The sequence below is a fragment of the Dendropsophus ebraccatus genome, chromosome 6 (assembly GCF_027789765.1).
Source record: "Dendropsophus ebraccatus isolate aDenEbr1 chromosome 6, aDenEbr1.pat, whole genome shotgun sequence".
NCBI lineage: Eukaryota > Metazoa > Chordata > Amphibia > Anura > Hylidae > Dendropsophus > Dendropsophus ebraccatus.
Window position 1 is genome coordinate 150,005,234 of NC_091459.1, and position 26,131 is coordinate 150,031,364.

Below are 26,131 nucleotides of genomic sequence, written 5' to 3' on the forward strand. Positions count from 1 at the left end.
GAGTAGCCGCCCCCCTGAGGACAATATTGGCAGAGTAGCCGCCCCTCTGTGGACAGGTAGTGCAGATGGCGGCCACCTTCCAGTTTCTTGGTTTCTATACTGCATGTTTATAATATTTGTCAGAACGTTCTTTATTTATTTTTAATAAATAGATTCAGCTCCTATGTTGTGGTGTCGGTGCCGCGGTGCCGGGACGTGCAGCCAGCACCATCTGATCACCTTCTGAAGGGAGAATATACCTCCTACAAGGCTGAAATCCTCTGTGCTGCTGGGAACCCTGCACATCACTCAGTATATAATGTGTCACAGGATCAATGGTCTTCTCTCCTGAAATCCTCTGTGCTGCTGGTGGAGTCCCCTCTTCCTGTGGTTGGCAGTAATGGAGGATGATTTGTCGGTGATGGTGAGCGGTCCTGGGGCGGTGGACACTCTGGATCAGTGGTTAGCCCCCGCTCAGAGGTCCCCGGACCCCTGCACTACATCCGTCCTACAAGGAAAGGACAACACTGACCCACCGGAAGCCGGAGCCTAATCTCATCATACATGACATCATACTGCATATAGGCTCATCAATCATAATACTGCAGCAATGTCATATATAGCACATATGGGTGATAGGAAGAGATGAGGATGAAAGGAAGTATGAGTGACAGGTGGATGATAGGAGGGGGTGATGATAGGTGATGGTGGGAGGTATGGGTGATGATGGGAGATATGGGTGATGATGGGAGGTATGAGTGACAGGTGGATGATGGGAGGTGATGATAGGTATGGGTGATGATGGGAGATATGGGTGATGATGGGATGTATGGGTGATGGTGGGAGGTATGGGTGATGTTGGGAGGTATGGGTGATAATAGGTGATGGGAGATATGGGTGATGGTGGGAGATATGGGTGATGGTGGGAGGTATGGGTGATAGGTGATGATGGGAGATATGGGTGATGGGAGATATGGGTGATGGTGGGAGGTACGGGTGATGGTGGGAGGTATGGGTGATGGTGGGAGGTATGGGTGATAGGTGATGATGGGAGATATGGGTGATGGGAGGTATGGGTGATGATGGGAGATATGGGTGATGGTGGGAGGTATGGGTGATGGGAGGTATGGGTGATGATGGGAGATATGGATGATGGTGGGAGGTATGGGTGATGATGGGAGATATGGGTGATGGTGGGAGGTATGGGTGATGATGGGAGATATGGGTGATGGTGGGAGGTATGGGTGATAGGTGATGATGGGAGATATGGGTGATGGGAGGTATGGGTGATGATGGGAGATATGGATGATGGTGGGAGGTATGGGTGATGATGGGAGATATGGGTGATGGGAGGTATGGGTGATGATGGGAGATATGGATGATGGTGGGAGGTATGGGTGATGATGGGAGATATGGATGATGGTGGGAGGTATGGGTGATGATGGGAGATATGGGTGATGGTGGGAGGTATAGGTGATGATGGGAGATATGGGTGATGGGAGGTATGGGTGATGGTGGGAGGTATGGGTCATGATGGGAGATATGGATGATGATGGTAGGTATGACCGGTGGATAATGGTAGGTATGACCGGTGGATGATGGTAGGTATGATAGGTGATGATGGTAGGTATGATAGGTGATGATGGGAGATATGACAGGTGGATGGAGATAGGTATGGGTGGTAATGATTGGAGGTATGAGTGACAGGTGGGTGATGATGGGTGATGATGATGGGAGGCGTAGGTGATCAGACATAAATTATCATCACCATTCTCCACAATTCTGTATAGCATCACCCTCTCCTATTATCCGTATCATACAGTACATTACTATAATAACATTGCAGTATTCAGCACTGAATGATCCCATTCGCTGTAAGTAATGATTACACTTGATATGACGCAATGATGACGTCACAGTCCGCAATCAGGTACCGCACTCCTAATACATACATTTTGTAAGCCATAACTGCCACAACAAATATGGCGGAGCAGTAGCGACGAATCTAACGCGCACGCGCACAGCGATGCCTCTACTAGTAGACATGCGCAGACTGCTGGCAATACGCGCATGTCAGATAAGAAGCAAGCTCCCGCTACTGCGCCTGCGCGTTAGGTAAAGCTCCCGTCCGCTGCGCATTCTCACAGCCTTCAGTCACTTTGCCGTGCGCATGCGCAATAGAAATGAGCTTTTCCTAATGTTTTCTGCTTTAGAAGATAAAACCGAGGAGAGAAGAATCTTCTGAGCAATAAAGGTAAGAGGCGAGACCCGAACAGCGCCCCCACTGGTGAGATCCCCGAGCCAGGCCCCGCCCCCCACTGCACACACTAATTACTCAACTCATTAATGATCACACTCGCCACACAGCAGTGACGTCACTAATCACCACACAGTAGTGACGTAACTAATCACACAGCAGTGACATCACTAATCTCCACACAGCAGTGACATGACTAATTACCACACAGCAGTGACATCACTAATCTCCACACAGCAGTGACATCACTAATCTCCACACAGCAGTGACATCACTAATTACCACACAGCAGTGACATGACTAATTACCACACAGCAGTGACATCACTAATCTCCACACAGCAGTGACATCACTAATTACCACACAGCAGTGACATCACTAATTACCACACAGCAGTGACATCACTAATCTCCACACAGCAGTGACATCACTAATCTCCACACAGCAGTGACATGACTAATTACCACACAGCAGTGACATCACTAATCTCCACACAGCAGTGACATCACTAATCTCCACACAGCAGTGACATCACTAATTACCACACAGCAGTGACATCACTAATTACCACACAGCAGTGACATCACTAATCTCCACACAGCAGTGACATCATTAATCACCACACAGCAGTGACATCACCTATTACCACACAGCAGTGATGTAACTAATCTCCACACAGCAGTGACATCACTAATCACACAGCAGTGACATCACTAATCTCCACACAGCAGTGACATCACTAATTACCACACAGCAGTGACATCACTAATCACCACACAGCAGTGACATCACTAATCTCCACACAGCAGTGACATCACTAATCTCCACACAGCAGTGACATCACTAATCTCCACACAGCAGTGACATCACTAATCACACAGCAGTGACATCACTAATTACCACACAGCAGTGACATCACTAATCACCACACAGCAGTGACATCACTAATCACCACACAGCAGTGACATCACTAATCACCACACAGCAGTGACATCACTAATCACACAGCAGTGACATCACTAATTACCACACAGCAGTGACATCACTAATCACCACACAGCAGTGACATCACTAATCACCACACAGCAGTGACATCACTAATGGTCACACTCATTAGTGGTGTATACCCTCCTTTCTATAAACAGGCTGTGTTAGCTGCCCTCCATGTATGCTCTCCTCTCTATATGCAGCATGTGTGACCTGTCCTTCATGTATACCCACCTCCCTTTATACAGCCTGTGTGAGCTGCCCTCTATATGTGCTCTCCTCCCTATATACAGCTTGTGTGAGCTGCCCTCCTTGTATGCTCTCCTCCCTATATACAGCCTATGTGAGCTGCCCTCCATGTATAACATGTGTGAGCTGTGTGAGCTGCCTGTGCTGCCCTTCATACTTGCTCTCCTCCCTATATACAGGATGTGAGCTGCCTTCCATGTATGCTCTCCTCCGTATATACAGCCTGTGTGAGCTGCCCTCCATGTACACTCTCCTCCCTTTATACAGCCTGTGTGAGCTGTCCTCCATGTATGCTCTCCTCCCTATATACAGCCTGTGTGAGCTGCCCTCCATGTACACTCTTTCCCCTATATACAGGCTGTGAGCTGCCCTCCATGTATCCTCTCCTTCCTATATGCAGCCTGTGTGAGCTGCCCTCCATGTACACCCCCCCCTATATACAGGCTGTGAGCTGCCCTCCATGTTTGCTCTCCTCCCAATATACAGCCTGTGTGAGCTGCCCTCCATGTATCCTCTCCTTCCTATATGCAGCCTGTGTGAGCTGCCCTCCATTTACACTCTCCCCCTATATAAGGCTGTGAGCTGCCCTCCATGTACACTCTCCCCCTATATGCAGGATGTGAGCTGCCTTCCATGTATGCTCTCCTCTGTATATACAGCCTGTGTGAGCTGCCCTCCATGTATGCTCTCCTCCCTATATACAGCCTGTGTGATCTGCCTTCCATGTATGCTCTCCTCTGTATATACAGCCTGTGTGAGCTGCCCTCCATGTATGCTCTCCTCCCTATATACAGGCTGTGTGAGCTGCCCACCATGTATGCTCTCCTCCCTATATACAGCCTCTGTGAGATGCCCCAATGTGTCCTCTCCTCCCTATATACAGCCTGTGTGAGATGCCCCAATGTGTCCTCTCCTCCCTATATACAGCCTGTGTGAGATGCCCTCCATGTGTCCTCTCCTCCCTATATACAGCCTGTGTGAGCTGCCCTCCATGTATGCTCTCCTCCCTATATACAGCCTGTGTAAGCTGCCCACCATGTATGCTCTCATCCCTATATACAGCCTGTGTGAGCTGCCCTCCATGTATGCTCTCCTCCCTATATACAGTCTGTGTGAGCTGCCCTCCATGTGTCCTCTCCTCCCTATATACAGCCTGTGTGAGCTGCCCTCCATGTGTCCTCTCCTCCCTATATACAGCCTGTGTGAGCTGCCCTCCATGTACACTCTTCTCCCTATATACAGGCTGTGAGCTGCGCTCCATGTGTGCTCTCCTCCCTATATACAGGCTGTGAGCTGCCCTCCATGTATGCTCTCCTCCCTATATACAGTCTGTGTGAGCTGCGCTCCATGTATGCTCTCCTCCCTATATACAGGCTGTGAGCTGCGCTCCATGTGTGCTCTCCTCCCTATATACAGGCTGTGAGCTGCCCTCCATGTATGCTCTCCTCCCTATATACAGTCTGTGTGAGCTGCGCTCCATGTATGCTCTCCTCCCTATATACAGGCTGTGAGCTGCCCTCCATGTATGCTCTCCTCCCTATATACAGGCTGTGAGCTGCGCTCCATGTATGCTCTCCTCCCTATATACAGTCTGTGTGAGCTGCCCTCCATGTGTCCTCTCCTCCCTATATACAGTCTGTGTGAGCTGCCCTCCATGTGTCCTCTCCTCCCTATATACAGCCTGTGTGAGCTGCCCTCCATGTGTCCTCTCCCCCCTTTATACAGCCTGTGTGAGCTGCCCTCCATGTACACTCTTCTCCCTATATACAGGCTGTGAGCTGCCCTCCATGTATGCTCTCCTCCCTATATACAGGCTGTGAGCTGCCCTCCATGTATGCTCTCCTCCCTATATACAGGCTGTGAGCTGCCCTCCATGTATGCTCTCCTCCCTATATACAGGCTGTGAGCTGCCCTCCATGTATGCTCTCCTCCCTATATACAGGCTGTGAGCTGCGCTCCATGTATGCTCTCCTCCCTATATACAGGCTGTGAGCTGCGCTCCATGTATGCTCTCCTCCCTATATACAGTCTGTGTGAGCTGCCCTCCATGTGTCCTCTCCTCCCTATATACAGCCTGTGTGAGCTGCCCTCCATGTATGCTCTCCTCCCTATATACAGCCTGTGTAAGCTGCCCACCATGTATGCTCTCCTCCCTATATACAGCCTGTGTGAGCTGCCCTCCATGTATGCTCTCCTCCCTATATACAGCCTGTGTGAGCTGCCCCAATGTGTCCTCTCCTCCCTATATACAGTCTGTGTGAGCTGCCCTCCATGTGTCCTCTCCCCCCTTTATACAGCCTGTGTGAGCTGCCCTCCATGTACACTCTTCTCCCTATATACAGGCTGTGAGCTGCGCTCCATGTATGCTCTCCTCCCTATATACAGGCTGTGAGCTGCCCTCCATGTATGCTCTCCTCCCTATATACAGTCTGTGTGAGCTGCCCTCCATGTGTCCTCTCCTCCCTATATACAGTCTGTGTGAGCTGCCCTCCATGTGTCCTCTCCTCCCTATATACAGCCTGTGTGAGCTGCCCTCCATGTGTCCTCTCCCCCCTTTATACAGCCTGTGTGAGCTGCCCTCCATGTACACTCTTCTCCCTATATACAGGCTGTGAGCTGCCCTCCATGTATGCTCTCCTCCCTATATACAGGCTGTGAGCTGCCCTCCATGTATGCTCTCCTCCCTATATACAGGCTGTGAGCTGCCCTCCATGTATGCTCTCCTCCCTATATACAGCCTGTGAGCTGCCCTCCATGTATGCTCTCCTCCCTATATACAGGCTGTGAGCTGCCCTCCATGTATGCTCTCCTCCCTATATACAGGCTGTGAGCTGCCCTCCATGTATGCTCTCCTCCCTATATACAGGCTGTGAGCTGCGCTCCATGTATGCTCTCCTCCCTATATACAGGCTGTGAGCTGCGCTCCATGTATGATCTCCTCCCTATATACAGTCTGTGTGAGCTGCCCTCCATGTGTCCTCTCCTCCCTATATACAGCCTGTGTGAGCTGCCCTCCATGTATGCTCTCCTCCCTATATACAGCCTGTGTGAGCTGCCCCAATGTGTCCTCTCCTCCCTATATACAGTCTGTGTGAGCTGCCCTCCATGTGTCCTCTCCCCCCTTTATACAGCCTGTGTGAGCTGCCCTCCATGTACACTCTTCTCCCTATATACAGGCTGTGAGCTGCGCTCCATGTATGCTCTCCTCCCTATATACAGGCTGTGAGCTGCGCTCCATGTATGCTCTCCTCCCTATATACAGGCTGTGAGCTGCCCTCCATGTATGCTCTCCTCCCTTTATACAGCCTGTGTGAGCCTCAGTGATATGCGACAAGTAGAACGTTGCGACCCGCCTGGGGTCTTGCTCAATGTGGATGTGCAGAAACAAGACATATAAGATGTACTCACCAGAACCTACAGAAGTATACATAAGAGGACAGAACAGTGTATAGATGGTAGAACGTGATCGGTCACTGAGAATCAGAGAGGAAATCATAGAAGAAAAACGTATGAATTACTGAGGATATACAATCCTACACAGCGTACGGAACATGTGGATATAGGAGAAGGGGGGGGGGAGTCATAGCAGAATGGGCAGAGCATAGCCTGGGGAGGGCCACGTTCTTCCAATATGAGGTAGTTTGGGGGTCTGGGGAGGTGGGGGACTAACTGGAAGTGGGTGCCACTCCAATCTAACACTCAACTCATGCTCAAACCAGCGGATAAAGGCGGGGCCACGGTGGTCCACGGAACGACATTGCTGAACTGTTGAACCGTGTTGATGTCCCGTGCGTTGTGTTATGTCTCTTGGGTTCTGTTGATGTCTTGTGTGTTGTTTTGTTGTCTTGATGTCTTGTGCGTTGTGTTGTTGTTCCATGCCTTATGTTGGTGCCCTTTGCGTTGTGTTGGTGTCCCTTGCGTTGTGTTAGTGTCCCTTGAGTTGTGTTGGTGTTATCTTGATGTCTCTTGCGTTGTGTTGTTGTCTTGTGTATTGTGTTGGTGTCTCATGCATTTTGTTGTTGTCTGGTGCATTTTGTTGATGTCTCTTGTGTTATGTTGATGTAGCGTGCGTTGTGTTGTTGTCCATTACCTTGTGTTGTTGTCTTGTGCGTTGTGTTGGTGTCCCATGCCTTTTGTTATTGTCCCATGCCTTGGGTTGGTGTTCTTATGCTTTATGTTGTTGTCTTGTGCGTTGTGTTGGTGTCCTGTGCCTTGTGTTGGTGTTCCATGCCTTGTGTTGGTGTTCCATGCCTTGTGTTGGTGTTCCGTGTGATGTGTTGGTGTCCCTTGCGTTGTGTTGGTGTCCCTTTTGTTGTTGTCTTGTGCATTGTGTTGGTGTCCCATGCTTTATGTTGGTGTCCTGTGCCTTGTGTTGGTGTTCCATGCCTTGTGTTGGTGTTCCGTGTGTTGTGTTGGTGTCCCTTGCGTTGTGTTGGTGTCCCTTGTGTTGTGTTGTTGTCTTGTGCGTTGTGTTGGTGTCCCATGCTTTATGTTGGTGTCCTGTGCCTTGTGTTGGTGTCCCATGCTTTATGTTGGTGTCCTGTGCCTTGTGTTGGTGTTCCATGCCTTGTGTTGGTGTTCCGTGTGTTGTGTTGGTGTTCCGTGTGTTGTGTTGGTGTCCTGTGCTTTGTGTTGAATTCTCCTGCATTATGTTGGTGTCTTGTGCGTTTTGTTGATGACTCTTGTGTTATGTTGATGTCCCATGCATTGTGTTGGTGTCCCTTGCATTGTGATGATTTCTCCTGCATTATGTTGGTGTCTTGTGTTATTTTGATGTCCCATGCCTTGTGTTGGTGTCCTGTACGTTGTGTTGGTGTCCCGTGCCTTGTGTTGTTGTCCCGTGCCTTTTGTTAGTGTCCTGTGCATCATTTTGGTGTCCTGTGCGTTGTGTTGGTGTCCAATGCCTTGAGTCGGTGTTCTGTGCGTTGTGTTGGTGTTCCGTGCGCTGTGTTGATGTCTCGTGCATTATGTTGGTGTCCCAAGCGTTGTGTTGGTGTCCTGTGCGTTGTGTTGCTGTCCTGTGCTTTGTGTTAGTGTCCCGTGCCTTTTGTTGGTTTCCTGTGCCTTATGTTGTTGTCCCGTGCCTTGTGTTGGTGCCTGTGCCTTATGTTGTTGTCCCGTGCCTTGTGTTAGTATCCCGTGCCTTATGTTGTTGTCCCGTGCCTTGTGTTGGTGTCCTGTGCATTGTGTTAGTATCCCGTGCGTTGTGTTGGTGTCCCGTGCATTATGTTGGTGTTCCGTGCGTTGTGTTAGTATCCCGTGCGTTGTGTTGGTGTCCCGTGTCTTATGTTTTTGTCCCGTGCGTTGTGTTGGTGTCTCGTGCCTTGTGTTGGTGTCCCGTGCCTTGTGTTGGTGTCCCGTGCATTGTGTTGATGTCCTGTGCCTTGTGTTGGTGTCCCGTTCCTTGTGTTGGAGTCCCGTGCTGTGTGTTAGTATCCCGTGCGTTGTGTTGGTGTTCCGTGCCTTGTGTTGGTGTCCTGTGCGTTGTGTTGGTGTCCCTTGTGTTGTGTTGTTGTCTTGTGCGTTGTGTTGGTGTCCCATGCTTTATGTTGGTGTCCTGTGCCTTGTGTTGGTGTCCCATGCTTTATGTTAGTGTCCTGTGCCTTGTGTTGGTGTTCCATGCCTTGTGTTGGTGTTCCGTGTGTTGTGTTGGTGTTCCGTGTGTTGTGTTGGTGTCCTGTGCTTTGTGTTGAATTCTCCTGCATTATGTTGGTGTCTTGTGCGTTTTGTTGATGACTCTTGTGTTATGTTGATGTCCCATGCATTGTGTTGGTGTCCCTTGCATTGTGATGATTTCTCCTGCATTATGTTGGTGTCTTGTGTTATTTTGATGTCCCATGCCTTGTGTTGGTGTCCTGTACGTTGTGTTGGTGTCCCTTGCGTTGTGTTGGTGTCCCGTGCCTTGTGTTGTTGTCCCGTGCCTTTTGTTAGTGTCCTGTGCATCATTTTGGTGTCCTGTGCGTTGTGTTGGTGTCCAATGCCTTGAGTCGGTGTCCCAAGCGTTGTGTTGGTGTCCTGTGCGTTGTGTTGCTGTCCTGTGCTTTGTGTTAGTGTCCCGTGCCTTTTGTTGGTTTCCTGTGCCTTGTGTTGGTGTCCAGTGCCTTATGTTGTTGTCCCGTGCCTTGTGTTGTTGTCCCGTGCCTTGTGTTAGTATCCCGTGCCTTATGTTGTTGTCCCGTGCCTTGTGTTGGTGTCCTGTGCATTGTGTTAGTATCCCGTGCGTTGTGTTGGTGTCCCGTGTCTTATGTTTTTGTCCCGTGCGTTGTGTTGGTGTCTCGTGCCTTGTGTTGGTGTCCCGTGCTTTGTGTTGGTGTCCCATGCCTTGTGTTGATGTCCCGTGCATTGTGTTGATGTCCTGTGCCTTGTGTTGGTGTCCCGTTCCTTGTGTTGGAGTCCCGTGCTGTGTGTTAGTATCCCGTGCGTTGTGTTGGTGTTCCGTGCCTTGTGTTGGTGTCCTGTGCGTTGTGTTGGTGTCCCGTGCCTTGTGTTGGTGTCCCGTGCATTATGTTGGTGTCCCGTGCGTTGTGTTAGTATCCCGTGCGTTGTGTTAGTATCCCGTGCGTTGTATTGGTGTCCCGTGCCTTATGTTGTTGTCCCGTGCGTTGTGTTGGTGACCCGTGCCTTGTGTTGGTGTCCCGTGCGTTGTGTTGATGTCCCGTGCATTGTGTTGGTGTCCCGTGCGTTGTGTTGGTGTCCCGTTCCTTGTGTTGGTGTCCCGTGTGTTGTGTTGGTGTCCCGTGCCGTGTGTTGGTGTCCCGTGCCTTGTGTAGATGTCCCGTGCCTTGTGTTGGTGTCCCGTGCCTTGTGTTGGTGTCCCGTGCGTTGTGTTGATGTCCCGTGCCTTGTGTTGGTGTCCCGTGCCTTGTATTGGTGTCCCGTGCCTTGTATTGGTGTCCCGTGCCGTGTGTTGGTGTCCCGTGCCTTGTGTTGGTGTCCCGTGCCTTGTGTTGGTGTCCCGTGCGTTGTGTTGGTGTCCCGTGCGTTGTGTTGATGTCCCGTGCCTTGTGTTGGTGTCCCGTGCCTTGTGTTGGTGTCCCGTGCCTTGTGTTGGTGTCCCGTGCCTTGTGTTGATGTCCCGTGCCGTGTGTTGGTGTCCCGTGCCTTGTGTTGGTGTCCCGTGCCTTGTGTTGGTGTCCCGTGCCTTTTGTTGGTGTCCCGTGCCTTGTGTTGGTGTTCCGTGCCTTGTGTTGGTGTCCCATGCCTTGTGTTGGTGTCCCGTGCGTTGTGTTGGTGTCCCGTGCGTTGTGTTGGTGTCCCGTGCTTTGTGTTGGTGTCCCGTGCGTTATGTTGGTGTCCCGTGCGTTGTGTTAGTATCCCGTGCGTTGTGTTGGTGTCCCGTGCCTTATGTTGTTGTCCCGTGCGTTGTGTTGGTGTCCCGTGCCTTGTGTTGGTGTCCCGTGCCTTGTGTTGGTGTCCCGTTCGTTGTGTTGGTGTCCCGTGCGTTGTGTTGGTGTCCCGTGCTTTGTGTTGGTGTTCCGTGCCTTGTGTTGGTGTCCCGTGCGTTGTGTTGGTGTCCCGTGCGTTGTGTTGGTGTCCCGTGCTTTGTGTTGGTGTCCCGTGCGTTATGTTGGTGTCCCGTGCGTTGTGTTAGTATCCCGTGCGTTGTGTTGGTGTCCCGTGCCTTATGTTGTTGTCCCGTGCGTTGTGTTGGTGTCCCGTGCCTTGTGTTGGTGTCCCGTGCCTTGTGTTGGTGTCCCGTGCCTTGTGTTGGTGTCCCGTGCGTTGTGTTGGTGTCCCGTGCGTTGTGTTGGTGTCCCGTGCGTTGTGTTGTTGTCCCGTGCATTATGTTGTTGTCCCGTGCGTTGTGTTGTTATCCCGTGCATTGTGTTGGTGTCCCCTGCCTTGTGTTGGTGTCCCGTGCCTTATGTTGGTGTCCCGTGCCGTGTGTTGGTGTCCCGTGCCTTATGTTGGTGTCCCGTGCCGTGTGTTGGTGTCCCGTGCCTTGTGTTGTTGTCCCGTGCGTTGTGTTGTTATGACACGTATCCAGCCCACCAGGAACGCTGAGAACCTCATCTCCCGCCAGCTTGTCCACACCCCCTCCCCCATACTGCCTCATACTGATAGGACGTGAGCCTCCCTGGGCTATGCTCTGCCCTTTCTTCTCTCACCCCCCGCTATATCCACATGTTCCGTACGCTGTGTAGGACTGTATATCCTTCCATAATTTCCTCTCTGATTCTCGGTGACCGATCACATTCTACCTTCTACAGTGACATTGAGAAAGACCCCAGGTGGGTCGTAACGTCCTACTTGCTGCATATCCCTGATCACATGTACAGGATATACAGGCAGTATACAGCACCGGATCGGGGCTGCTGTCAATCATCACCTGCTTGGCCTCCATCACGCTGTAAATAAATTCACCTTTCATCTACAGGTCGCCCCATCTGTGGTCGCTGGCTCCATTCTGCTCCTCGGAGGTTTACTTTATGGTTTGAAGCCTTAAAGCCGCAGTGCACATGACGGACTCAGCTGATCCCGGTTTCTGTGCCATGGAGGCCGCCATCCTCCCCCATCAGGTCTCAGTGCGGGTAAGAAAACACAACACATTCTCAATGACTCCACCAGGCAGATCTATTATATGTCATTTAATTCATAGGATGCTTTGTGGAGGATGAGAGTAATCCGTGTGGGGTCAGCCTCTATTACTGTCAGCCTCATGTGAGGTCAGCCTCTGTTACTGTCAGCCTCATGTGAGGTCAGCCTCTATCAGTGTCAGCCTCATCTGGGGTCAGCCTCTATCAGTGTCAGCCTCATGTGGGGTCAGCCTCTATTACTGTCAGCCTCATGTGAGGTCAGCCTCTATTACTGTCAGCCTCATGTGAGGTCAGCCTCTATCAGTGTCAGCCTCATCTGGGGTCAGCCTCTATCAGTGTCAGCCTCATGTGGGGTCAGCCTCTATTACTGTCAGCCTCATGTGAGGTCAGCCTCTATTAGTTTCAGCCTCATGTGGGGTCAGCCTCTATTACTGTCAGCCTCATGTGAGGTCAGCCTCTATTACTGTCAGCCTCATGTGAGGTCAGCCTCTATCAGTTTCAGCCTCATGTGAGGTCAGCCTCTATTAGTTTCAGCCTCATGGTGGGTAAGCCTCTATTAGTGTCAGCCTCATGTGGGGTCAGCCTCTATTACTGTCAGCCTCATGTGAGGTCAGCCTCTATTAGTTTCAGCCTCATGTAGGGTCAACCTCTATTAGTTTCAGCCTCATGGTGGGTAAGCCTCTATTAGTGTCAGCCTCATGTGGGGTCAGCCTCTATTACTGTCAGCCTCATGTAGGGTCAGCCTCTATCAGTGTCAGCCTCATGTGGGGTCAGCCTCTATCAGTGTCAGCCTCATGTGAGGTCAGCCTCTATTAGTTTCAGCCTCATGTGGGGTCAGCCTCTATTACTGTCAGCCTCATGTAGGGTCAGCCTCTATCAGTGTCAGCCTCATGTGGGGTCAGCCTCTATCAGTGTCGGCCTCATGTGGGGTCAGCCTCTATCAGTGTCGGCCTCATGTGGGGTCAGCCTCTGTTAGCGTCAGCCTTATGAGGGGTCAGTCTCTATTAGAGATGAGTGAACCTGGAGCAGCTGGAGTCCATCCGAACCGGAAGTTTCGGCATGTGATTAGCGGTGGCTGCTGAAGTTGGATAAAGCCCTAAGGCTATGTGGAAATCATGGATATAGTCATTGGCTGTATCCATGTTTTCCAGACATCCTTAGAGCTTTATCCAACTTCAGCAGCCACCGCTAATCAAATACCGAACGTTCAGGTTCGGATCGACTCCCAGTTCGCTCATCTCTAGTCTCTATCAGTGTCAGCCTCATGTGAAGTCAGTCTCTATCAGTGTCAGCCTCATCTGGGGTCAGTCTCTATCAGTGTCAGCCTCATGTGAAGTCAGTCTCTATCAGTGTCAGCCTCATGTGAAGTCAGTCTCTATCAGTGTCAGCCTCATGTGGGGTCAGTCTCTATCAGTTTCAGCCTTATGTGGGGTCAGCCTCTATTACTGTCAGCCTCATGTGGGGTCAGCCTCTATTACTGTCAGCCTCATGTGGGGTCAGCCTCTTGGTGTCTTTTCTTCCTCTCCTTGCCTCACAGGCCCTGGTAACATTTCATGATGTGTCAGCCTGTTTCTCGGCTGAGGAGTGGGGGGTCCTGGAGGACTGGCAGAAGGAGCTGTATAAGAACGTGATGCGGGAGATCCACACCGCTCTGCTGTCCATGGGTGAGGAGCTACTCACATATGGACCCAACCCGTGTCCTTCTCGTTTCTGATGCTATCTGCCCTTGTCAGAGCCTTCCCTTCCCCAGCACATTGTAAAAAGAGGCAGCACCACACATATATACAGTTGTCTGATGCAGAAAACACTACATCTCTCACCATGCGTGCATGTTTGCACACACACATATATATATATATATCTATACTACTTGTATATGCATATACACTCACCGGCCACTTTATTAGGTACACCATGCTGGTAACGGGTGGTCTTCTGCTGCTGTAGCCCATCTGCCTCAGAGTTGGCCGTACTGTGCGTTCCGAGATGCTCTTCTGCCTACCTTGGCTGTAACGGTTGGCTATTTGAGTCACTGTTGCCTTTCTATCAGCTGGAACCAGTCTGCCCATTCTCCTCTGACCTCTGGCATCAACAAGGCATTTCCGCCCACAGAACTGCCGCTCACTGGATGGTTTTTCTTTTTCGGACCATTCTCTGTAAACCCTAGAGATGGTTGTGCGTGAAAATCCCAGTAGATCAGCAGTTTCTGAAATACTCAGACCAGCCCTTCTGGCACCAACAACCATGCCACGTTCAAAGGCCTCAAATCACCTTTCTTCCCCATACTGATGCTCGGTTTGAACTGCAGGAGATTGTCTTGACCATGTCTACATGCCTAAATGCACTGAGTTGCCGCCATGTGATTGGCGGATTAGAAATTAAGTGGTAACGTGCAGTTGGACAGGTGTACCTAATAAAGTGGCCGGTGAGTGTATATACCTTCCACAGACTCCTCCTAACGACCATCCTAACAACCTGTGTCCTTCTTTAGACTCCTCCTAATCTCCATCCTCACGACCCTTGTCCTTCCATAGACTTCTTCTAACCACCACCCTCACGACCCGTGTCCTTCCATAGACATCTTCTAACCACAATCTTCATGAACCTTGTCCTTCCATAGACATCTTCTAACCACCACCCTCACGACCCTTGTCCTTCCATAGACTTCTTCTAACCACCACCCTCACGACCAGTGTCCTTCCATAGATATCTTCTAACCACCACCCTCACGACCCTTGTCCTTCCATAGACTTCTTCTAACCACCACCCTCACGACCAGTGTCCTTCCATAGACTTCTTCTAACCACCATCCTCACGATCGGTGTCCTTCCATAGACATCTTCTAACCACCACCCTCACGACCAGTGTCCTTCCATAGACATCTTCTAACCACCACCCTCACGACCCTTGTCCTTCCATAGACTTCTTCTAACCACCACCCTCACGACCCGTGTCCTTCCATAGACTTCTCCTAACCACCATCCTCACGATCGGTGTCCTTCCATAGACTTCTTCTAACCACCACCCTCACGACCCGTGTCCTTCCATAGACTTCTTCTAACCACCACCCTCACGACCCGTGTCCTTCCATAGACTTCTCCTAACCACACTCTCACCATGCGTGTAGCATTTGCATACACACACATATATATATATACTTTGTACATACTATGTTTTCCGATAGGCTACACCATCCTAAACCCAGAACAGCTTTTGCGAGTAGATGAAATAAAGGGGGCGCCGCAGGCCAGGGAGAAGACAAAGGAGCAAAAAAATACACTGACAGCAGGTAAAGTGTTCACGACACGTGCAGGAAATTACAAAGATGGTAAACATGACCGACCATAATACAGACTTACATGGTACTGACTGCACATCTTCCTTAGGCGCTCCCGTTTTCAACCCTGACATCTCGCTGTGGATCCGGGAAGTAGTGGAGGAAGATATCGCTGCTCCTGCGAAGCCGGGGCCTCCTTTAGCATCAGAAAGTCCTCCTCAGTCCGCCTCAGGTGAGGTAATTGCCATAAAGGAAGCTGTGATTGGAGCCTATATGACCTTTACCCTCCACAACCAAACTCCTATACAAATGATGACACCAAGATATAAGGATTAGTATGGCGAGAGAGGACAGGAGAGGGTGGAGAATCATCTGGAGGTCCATAAAGCAGCATTCAGGGTAGGATATGTTGTAGTGTCAGTGAGACTCCATATGACAGAAGAGACAAGACATGACAACTGCCGAGACAACAGAGAACTGCAGACACTAGGAGGGTGGACATTTTGGAAAGATTTGGGGTCTGGAAACAATATACAGCCATGGATAGACTTGTAAGTGGAAACTGTATACAACTATGAACATACATGGCGTTAGGAGTCATTAGAAATCTTTGAACACACTTGAGGGTAAGATCCAAACATGGACAGTCATGTTAGTAGGAGACCCTACAACGATGGAGAAGCTGAGTGCAGGAGACAGTACACGACGCTTGAGGCACTTGATTGCAGGTAACAATGTACAAACATGGACTCTCATAGTGGAAGGAGACCCTACAACAATGAAGATGCTGAGTGAAGGAGACAGTACATGACCCTTGAGACCCTTGAGTGCAGGTAACATTGGGGACTCTTGCTTGCAGAATATCATATACAATTTTTAGATCCGTGAGACACTATACAGAGGTGAGTTCACCTGATTTATGTGACACTATATGACCCCGTAGACATCAGAGTGCAGAGGATACAGTGCATGGTCAGGGTCTCTGGCCTCTTGGTAACCATTCCTTTTCCATGGACAGTGTTCACTGTTCTGTGTTCATTCAGAGGTTCCCATCGTAAAGCCGGACATCTTCCTGCGGATAAAGCCTGATGAGTTGGTGTTTGAAGCATGTCCTGACCCCGAACCTGTAGATGGAGAGAAACTTTCGGGTGAGCGATGATTCTTATCAAAGCTTCTAGTTACTAGTAGGGGAGATCCATCTTTATTTGTCTCCTGCCGTGTCATAAGTTGGTACTGGTGGAGGGCACATGAGCCATGACCTACGTCAAAGCTACAAAGCATTCATCTGAGCATCCTTATCCTCTGTTCTGGTTGGGGGAACAGTGACCACCCCTTGTATTGTCCTCTGACCCTTTGTGACATAAGGCTATCTTTAGCAGTCCCATAGTGGTTCAAGTGAGCTGTGGTTAAGCATACACACTTTATTCACTCGGAGGTCAAGGTATAGATAGGTGGTAAGTTATAATTGTGAGATAATCTCTTTACAATTGCCAATTTGTCGCAAAGCCTCATGGCAAGCTTTATCAGTGCTTGGTTCCTGGACCATTGAGACAGTTCTTCTGTCTCCTCCAGATGATGAAGTCATAGGAACAGGAATATCCGTCACCATAGATGCAAGTGCCGAGCCCTTCTGGCTGAATGTGCAGGAAACAGATCACAGTGATATCCCGGTGACCGAGCAGCATCAAGGTCAGTCCAGGATCTTATTGTCTTATGGTATTTCACCCAATGTTTTTGTCCTCGGATACCAATCTTGTTTTGCCTCCGCAGATAATGGTTTCATCAGAAGCCCGGAAGAGGAATGTCTGATGGAATTTCAGCCTAATGAACTAACACTAGAAAATGGGTCTCCCGAAGAATGGGACAACCCATCGCCAATCCGACTCCCACGCCCCAGAAAGTGCCAGTCCATATTTAGGATTGGCCAGCCCATATCCGAGTGTGCCTATGACTTCACAGACCCATCGAGTCCTACACAGACACGTCCATTCCAGTGCTCAGAGTGTCAACAGAGCTTCACTGAAAGTGAGACTCTTCTCTTACACCAGACGGTCCACACCACCTGGACTTGTGAGCCAGTGGAGGACGAAGGAGAAGACTACATCATCCCACCACTCACAAAACCTGTTATCAGAAGCTTGCCAGCACCGTATATTTGCGGAGACTGCGGGAAGGGCTTCTCTAACTCGTACAAACTGAAGATCCACCAGAGAATCCACACAGGGGAGAGGCCATACAAGTGCCTTGTTTGTGAGAAACGCTTTCACAAGAGCGCACACCTGAAAGTTCATCAGAGGACGCACACAGGAGAGCGCCCCTACGGGTGTCAGGTTTGTGGTAAGAGGTTTACTAAATCCTACCACCTTAAGGTCCACCTGAGGACACACACTGGAGAGAGACCTTATCAGTGTCCAGAGTGCCACAAAACCTTCAGTGTCAACTCACACCTTACAGTCCACCAGAGAACTCACACTGGGGAGAAACCTTTTGTTTGCTTTGAATGTGGAAAGAGCTTTCGTCAGAAGACCAGTCTCCTTGGCCACCAGAAGTCCCATCAGAGGCTGGTAGAGCGTAGAAAGCTCACGTGGAAGACTTTATGGCCAGAAAAGTGAGGAGTCATTTCCTCTGACACTGTATAAACTCACTAACATAGGAAGAAGTTGTCAAGTAGGTTGGGGGTTTGTGGGATCAAAGAGTCGAAAAGATGCAGCTCCGAGGAGAGAACAGATCCACAACGTTTGGGTTTACTCGGTTCTGCTTGTCTTCTGACTTTATTTTTTATAAGCTTAGTCCCATAAAAGTTTGATACTGAATTAAGAAAAAAAACTAAACACTAATACGCATGCTGGGGGTTACCATTAAAAAAAATCCTTGATTTTTGGAAGGCAATTCTGAAAATTGGGTCACAGAAACAACAGCAAATACATTGGAAGAAAATCTCCAGCCACCACCTATTTTTACACGGTGACCTCCTGTAGAAGACCAAAGATGATTAGAGTAGTAGAATGGAAACCTGTAAATCCCTTATTTTTATGCCTTTTGTACCATGTACCATGATGCGTCTTTTCCCATCACCATTTTATCACTCTAGCACTGGGCGGTGCAGTTTAGGTATCGTGTAATGGCGGGTGCCTGGAAACTAAAGCCTAAACTACCAGAAGTATTACCAGAGAGTCACTGACATTGACAATGTGTATCTCTGAAATGACAGCCATGAGCTGTTACCGTATAGCAACCACTCTGTAGCATCAGGACACTCAGGCTGAAGGTTTCCTTAATTCAGTCTGTCCTGGAAGTAAGTCTAAAATAAGCTAAATATGGGTACGTAGATGGGTTAGGAGGTCAGACTTCACAGTTGAGGCCTAAGGTGTCATTGGTGATAAAAAAAAGAAGAAAAAGTTGACAACGTGTCAGCCAACCTGACAATCTCGTTGGGATCATCCAACCATCTGGAGGTCTCCTGATTCTTCCCAACAGCAAATGTCGGGGCAGAGATAGATCGGACATGTTGGATTTTAACTGCCTGGTCATTTTGTTCTTGGGGACATAAGTCACCTCCATAGAACTTTTATAAGTCTATGTGGGAGACAAAGGGAAGATACCACTGTTGTCCAATAGAGTGAGCATGGCCAGCTTCAGTGTCATACACTCCTTATATATCAAGCCTACTACTGTCCCTGTCTGATTCTGACAAAACCATTCCTCCTAGAGGAAACCATGTCCCTACAAACCTTTCTGACCCGTGGAGGGCATACAATAGTGCATGGAGCCATATAGGCTTGGAACAAGTGTGCTGAAGAGTAGTGTTCTTCATCCACTATAGACAGATCTGTACTTACCCTCCATAGACAGAACGTCTGATGGTTGATTAGTTATGACCCCGCATGCAGCTGGTTTAAGTCCATATGGATTGTAGCTAAATCTGCAATACCCCTATTGGAGGGTTAAGGTCCCTGGACCCCCACTGCTTCCCCTACAGCCTAGAATCGGCACTACAAAGACAAAGCTATTGTACACTCACCGGCCACTTTATTAGGTACACCTGTCCAACTGCACGTTACCACTTAATTTCTAATCAGCCAATCACATGGCGGCAACTCAGTGCATTTAGGCATGTAGACATGGTCAAGACAATCTCCTGCAGTTCAAACCGAGCATCAGTATGGGGAAGAAAGGTGATTTGGTGCCTTTGAATGTGGCATGGTTGTTGGTGCCAGAAGGGCTGGTCTGAGTATTTCAGAAACTGCTGATCTACTGGGATTTTCACGCACAACCATCTCTAGGGTTTACAGAGAATGGTCCGAAAAAGAAAAACCAACCAGTGAGCGGCAGTTCTGTGGGCGGAAATGCCTTGTTGATGCCAGAGGTCAGAGGAGAATGGGCAGACTGGTTCCAGCTGATAGAAAGGCAACAGTGACTCAAATAGCCAACCGTTACACCCAAGGTAGGCAGAAGAGCATCTCTGAACGCACAGTACGGCCAACTCTGAGGCAGATGGGCTACAGCAGCAGAAGACCACCCGTTACTAGCATGGTGTACCTAATAAAGTGGCCGGTGAGTGTATATAGGACTATCCTGGAGATAAGCTATTGACACTGATCTACCTCCTGTACTTCCGTCATGGTGCATAAATCACTGCTCGATCCCTACAACGGGTGTGTTGTGATGAAAGGTGCCCTTACTGTGTTATTATTCTTCTCGACCCCCTTGCCACCCTTTTACCATACTCTTGGCTAACTGTGCACATGTTTTCAGTGTGGAGAGAGGAATAAGCCACCCCTTCATCCTGTGTGTAAGTCGAATCCGATCCTCCTTTCCCATGATATCTGATGTTGGTGAATAGTCAGGACACCCTCATATACTGTACAGGCATTAACCAGCCCATCCAGATGAAATTGATGGCTTTGCCTCCAACATATATGGGCATCTCTAACTTGGCCTAATAAAATGAAAGTTGACTGAACCAACAATGGTATATATGCGGGGACGTCTCAAGTGTCCCCTGACAGATGATATAGGTATGGTCAGCTTTATTCCTTAAGGACTGAGCAGGAAGGACCATTTGCCCACACACAGACACAAGGACAACACTACCTATAGCCACTTCCAGGCTTAGAACTTGGAGACCAACCAGGCACGATAATAAGTATTACATGTCCAGTCCTCTAGACAGTGAACTTCTTCATTGTCTCCGACTCAAACGTAGCATTGCCTCCAGATATACAATTACACGACTGATGTGGTGACTTTAGATTTAACAGTAGTTGAGTTATTTCTAACAATAATCCTCGGCTGTGTGGATAATTGATGATTAAAAGGATTTCTCGATGCCAAAAATTTGGCCAATATTTCAAGCTTATGCAAGATTCGGCTCTGACCGAGCAGCAAAAGACATTGCGCTCAGCAAATGATCAGAATGTAATCAGTAGTATAATTACAAGCCGATGGCGTAGCGGTCTGTTGCCGAACCAAGCACAGATACACCAGCATCGGCAAACACGCAGGTAATGTTTACCCCATCCTGCTTCCAAAGTAAGAAAAATTGGGGGGAGGGGGATGATAACATTAAAAAAAGCTACGTTTTTTCACATTTCCAGATCCATGAGCACTAATGTTAGACGTCTTGCGAGACAGGAACGCATTTTTGCACAATCCGGTGCTCATTATGGTAAAGTATGGTTTACCCCAAACATAAAACAGTAAGCCCAGCCTCTGATTTCTGCCTCTTCTACCCCAGGCCCCATCTGCTTTTGTGCCTTCACTGCTGAGAATTCTGCCTTTAGATGGTTCCACATACAGAAGTTGCAGATAACGTTTAGGTATGAAGAGAAAAAATCTATTTCTGGATCCGAATGTTGCATCTAGTTGGAAGTTAGGGAACGGGTCTGATGTCCGGAAACGCATGCGGGAACATACCACTTTGACTCATAGACGTCAGGGGGTGGCCATATTATCAGGCTTCTCCCTGTGCATGAGGCTTGAGGTCTATGTAGAGTCCATTGGGTAGGCTATCATTCATTGTATCTACCATGTTACTGTAATAACCGATAAGGAGCGGTCTATTCTATGGTCACCACTGGTTTTAGCTATGACTATAGAAACCAACAAAAGTTAACTGGAAATTTCCCATATGGTGCAGCCAACACTCATTTAGCAGCCCTATCTCTTCTGATCCACCCATACACACACATGCACAGTGTGCCCAAGCATGTCTTTTCATTGGGGAGACTGAATGGACGAGGTTGAAATCTAACATACCCAGTCGCTTCTCAAGATCTGCAAAGTCATGAGGCCTCCTACACGTTAGATGACCACGTGGTCCTGCTGAAAACAGGTGTTGGGCTGACACTTGTGTAATGTGCATGGTGGGCTAGGCATCACAGACAGTAACTTAGAGTAGAGTTCTTCAGGCTTAGGGTCCTATTAGACAAAGCAATTTTTAGTTTTTTTCCTGGTTAATGATAACTGATCACAAACGACCTGAGAAAGTTCACCATAATCAGAACTCCATGCGATTGTTCGTATACTCCATTCTTCTTCTGATGCCAGTGAACGAACGGTGTGTACATACACTGAAAGATGTGCGAACAATTAACGAGGATTTTATGGTCGGCTAAAGGGATACTATGAAGGACATACAATATGAAGGAATTCTCGTTAGCCTTTGATCATTGCCCGCATACACATGGAAAGATCATCGCTTAGATTCAAACTATAACAATTTTTTGCACAATAATCTTTCTGTGTAATAGGACCCTTAAAAAAACATGTCCGCTTTCTTCTGGAAACTGCAGGACTCTTGTCTCCAGTTTGGGTGCAGGTTTTGCAACATTGAAGTGAATGGAGCTTAAGTTTAAACCACACCTGACCTGGAGATAATAGTTGATTTGTTTCTGGAAGAAAGCATCCATGTTTTGTACTTCCAGATAACCCCTTTAACTCCCCTTACCAAGGTTAGAGACCCAAGAGAGTGTGATATGTAACGATGGGCGGTATATGGACGTTGCATACTTTAATACACCAAGGGTGGCTGGGTGACAAGACTCAGCCCTCTATGGCCCCGAGAACCATTGCAAAGTAGGAAGAGCAGCTCTAGAGTATAAACTGCAGCTCCAAGAGGTAAGGTAAGAAATACACTATGGAGAAAAAAAATAATGGTGCTAAAGTTCAGGTGTCAATTCCTACATCAGCATTACCCAATAGGAGTATAGATACAAGAGGGAGTAAGGATGTGTAGAGTATGGATATGATAGAGTGGAGGCAATAGAGAATGGATGCGCTATAGGGTGTATAGCAGGGATGGGGAACCTTCACTTTGGTTGTCGAGGCATGATGGGAATTGTAGTTGTGCAACAGCTGGAGGTTTCCAGTATGGATCCGATAGAGAGTGGAAGCAATACAGTACAGTAGAGATACGATAGAGAGTATAGTGTACAAACATGATAGGGTAGAGAATGGATGCCACACAGCAGTGCTTCTCAATTCCAGTCCTCAGGCCTCACCAACAGGTCATGTTTTGAGGATATCCCATACAAAGAACACCTGTGATAATACCTGATGCACTGAGTATAATTGTATCACCTGTAAAATCCTCAAAACATGACCTTTTTGGTGAGGCCTTAGGACTGGAATTGAGAAGCACTGCCATAGAGTATGGATACGATGAAGAATGGATGCCTTAGAATATAGATACCATAGAGAATGGATGCCTTAGAGTATGGATACCATAGAGAATGGATGCCGTAGAATATGGATACCATAGAGAATGGATGCCTTAGAATATAGATACCATAGAGAATGGATGCCTTAGAATATGGATACGCTAGAGAATGGATGTCGTAGAATATGGATACCATAGAGAATGGATGCCTTAGAATATAGATACCATAGAGAATGGATGCCGTAGAATATGGATACGCTAGAGAATGGATGTCGTAGAATATGGAAACGATAGAGAATGGGTGCCGTAGAATATGGATACCATAGAGAATGGATGCCGTAGAATATGGATACCATAGAGAATGGATGTCGTAGAATATGGATACCATAGAGAATGGATGCCGTAGAATATGTATACAATAGAGAGTGGATGTCGTAGAATATGGAAACGATAGAGAATGGATGCCATAGAATATGGATACCATAGAGAATGAATGCTGTAAAATATGTATACAATAGAGAGTGGATGCCATAGAATAGGGATACCATAAAGTATGGATACGATAGAGTGGATACCGTAGAATACGGATACCATAAATTATGGATACGATAGAGAATGGATGTTGAGAATATATATATATATATATATACAATAGAGAGTGGATGCCATAGAATATGGATACCATAGAGCAGTGCTTCGCAATTCCAATCTTCAGGCCTCACCAACAGGTCATGTTTTGAGGATTTCCTTAGTATTTCACAGGTGATATAATTATACTCAGGTATATGCATCAGGTATTATCACAGGTGTTCTTTGTATGGGAAATCCTTAAAACATGACCTGTTGGTGAGGCCTGAGGACTGGAATTGAGAAGCACTGCCATAGAGAATGGATGCCATAGAATATGGATACCATAAAGTACGGATACGATAGAGAATAGACACCGTAGAATATGGATACCATAAATTGCGGATACCATAGAGAATGGATGCCGTAGAATATGGATTCCATAGACAGTCCCGGTACCCATCCTAAGAGGACAAGTGTTGCCCCAGGAACCTACTACATTGTTTGTATCTTCTAAGATTTTGACAGCTGTTCCTCTCACATCTACGTGTTCTACATTATGGCTTCCCCTATAGGGATCAGGCTGTACAACTGGGCATCACAGGAACGAGGCGTGACAGAGGTTTATTGTTTAGGGACCGGTCTGTATATTCATTTACTGTTCGACTTCTTGTATACTGTGTGTAGAATATAAAAGCCGGCGGCCTGTACAGAACTCATGTACAGATAGAGATATTAATAAAGATTTCTGTATTAAACGCTGCAGCATTCGTTTTGTGAATCAAGTGTAAAGTTGGCTTCAGTGTTATACTGCCCCCTATAGTATAAAGACAGTGGCCACAAGACTTAAAGGGATACTCCACTCCTTCTTATTTCCTGAGCAGCTCTGCCGCCGTTCTGTGCCATGACGTCAGCTGCGTCGGGCATCTCTTCCTCCATGTTCTTGTTCTCCTGCTTATCGTGAGAGTACATTGCAAGAGTACAGCACGCAAGCTCCTGAAGATGAGAGCGGCACATAGAGGAACAGACCCCCACCGCAGCTGGCATCATGGCAAAGAATGGCAGCCACACCGTCACACTTCTGTCGGCAGAGCTGCCCAGGAAGTAAGATGAGACACAGTACCCCTTTAAAGGGGGGTTGCGTTAGGTTTCAGATGGAATTGTGCTCACCATTACCTTTCAACATATTATGACACCATTGTCATAATAAAAGCTATCGTTCCTGATTGTTCTATGGCAGCACAACGCACAGGTTAAAGCCCGCTGGGTGCAATCAGAGAATAATGAGCAATAAATCTAATCACACTTCAATGGGCCCCATCATCACCGATAGTCATACATTATAATGGTAAGGTGTTTTCCCTGAGACTCCATACACCGTGATGCCAATGGGACGACAGGGAAGTATTGTTGTATCAGCAGGGAATTCTGACAGATTATTGAAGCCAAAGCCAGGAATAGATGTAAAAAGAGGAGAAATCTTAGACCTGTTCCCTGTTTAAAGTCTGTACCTGTGCTACATTGGTTTGCGTTCCATTGGATAAATCAGAAGTCAGTGACATCTCCATGTGGCCGTCATTACAAGCTAGCGCCAGAGGGCTCACGTTATATCAATACTGGGCTCTAGTCGGCTTCATTGTTCCCTCCCATTTAGAGGACTGCTATAGAGTCTCGTGTTGTGCTGGTCGACTGGCTTCCAAAATCTGTCAGATTAATCTCTGTGTAAACCCACCATTAGTTTCCAGGAGTCTGTAGGCAGTACAAGCTTCCCACCCGCTTACACACTGGTTCCTGGCCTGGTGATCGGAGTTATAAGGTGGATACTGAGGCTGTGGTCACACAAACCTTTCATTGTGTTGCTGCATCATTTCATTGCAGTAGGCGCTGCAGAATCTCTTGGCGCTATACAAATATTAGTAATTACCGTCCTGCACTGCGGTAACACAGCGACACTCCAACATGTGTGAACGTTCCCTAAGCACCCTATTACACACAGCAATGATCTGCAGGTGATAAGGCCGATCCCACAGATTATCGCTCCATGTAATAGAAAAAAAACGATCGGCTGATTGTGTCTTTAGCTCCTGACCCTGCGCGGCTACGTGTAATAGTGATGCACGGCCGACAGCTGATAAATATGTAAAAAAATAAATAACGTTTGTACACACCTAACCACGCTCCCCAGTGTTCTCTTCGCTTCTCCCCGCAACCGCTGGTGCAACTTCAGAGCCAGTCTCTGAAGTGACAGGCTGCTCAGCCAATCACTGGCTAGGATGGGACCACCACAGCCAGTGATTGGTTGAGCGGCCTGTCACATTCAGAAACCAGTGTAGAAGCTTCAGCAGCAGCTGCCAGGAGAAGCAAAAGAGAACACCAGCATGCCTGGAGAGCTAATGTATAAACCTTTTACACTGTTAAAGCAAGGGCTGCACAGACATCACTAACAAGAATATGAAAATAAATACATGATATAGAGATTATTATATATATATATATATATATATATATATATATATATATATATACATACATATACATACATACATACACACACCTCCCCCCTTTCTGCACAATAATAGAGACTGTTTAGTAGGCTCATCTAGCAGATCCATGTCCGT

The 26,131-nt window shown here is 48.1% G+C and overlaps 1 protein-coding gene across 2 annotated transcripts; it reads left to right on the forward strand.

The window, feature by feature from the left end:
• The first annotated feature begins 2,114 nt into the window (after window positions 1-2,114).
• On the forward strand, window positions 2,115-24,240 carry LOC138794542 (zinc finger protein 3-like). 2 transcript variants are annotated; one of them, XM_069973265.1, is made up of 8 exons: window positions 2,115-2,233; window positions 11,850-12,003; window positions 13,547-13,673; window positions 15,194-15,298; window positions 15,396-15,518; window positions 16,330-16,434; window positions 16,859-16,975; window positions 17,057-24,240. In XM_069973265.1, the coding sequence occupies exons 2-8, from the start codon at window positions 11,932-11,934 to the stop codon at window positions 17,896-17,898; spliced, it is 1,491 nt and encodes a 496-aa protein (XP_069829366.1). In that variant the 5' UTR covers window positions 2,115-2,233; window positions 11,850-11,931; the 3' UTR covers window positions 17,899-24,240. The 2 variants fall into 2 exon arrangements, with proteins under 2 accessions (XP_069829366.1, XP_069829365.1); XM_069973264.1 differs by lacking the exons at window positions 2,115-2,233; window positions 11,850-12,003 and having other exon boundaries at window positions 13,215-13,673.
• Window positions 24,241-26,131: the final 1,891 nt, after the last annotated feature.

Excerpts from the sequence above, each read along its gene's own strand:
- LOC138794542 (XM_069973264.1), top strand. The coding sequence starts at position 13,466 with ATGTGGGGTCAGCCTCTATTACTGTCAGCCTCATGTGGGGTCAGCCTC. Across the intron at positions 13,674-15,193 it reads CACCGCTCTGCTGTCCATGG|GCTACACCATCCTAAACCCA; the intron begins GTGAGGAGCTAC and ends GTTTTCCGATAG. Across the intron at positions 15,299-15,395 it reads AAAAAATACACTGACAGCAG|GCGCTCCCGTTTTCAACCCT; the intron begins GTAAAGTGTTCA and ends CATCTTCCTTAG.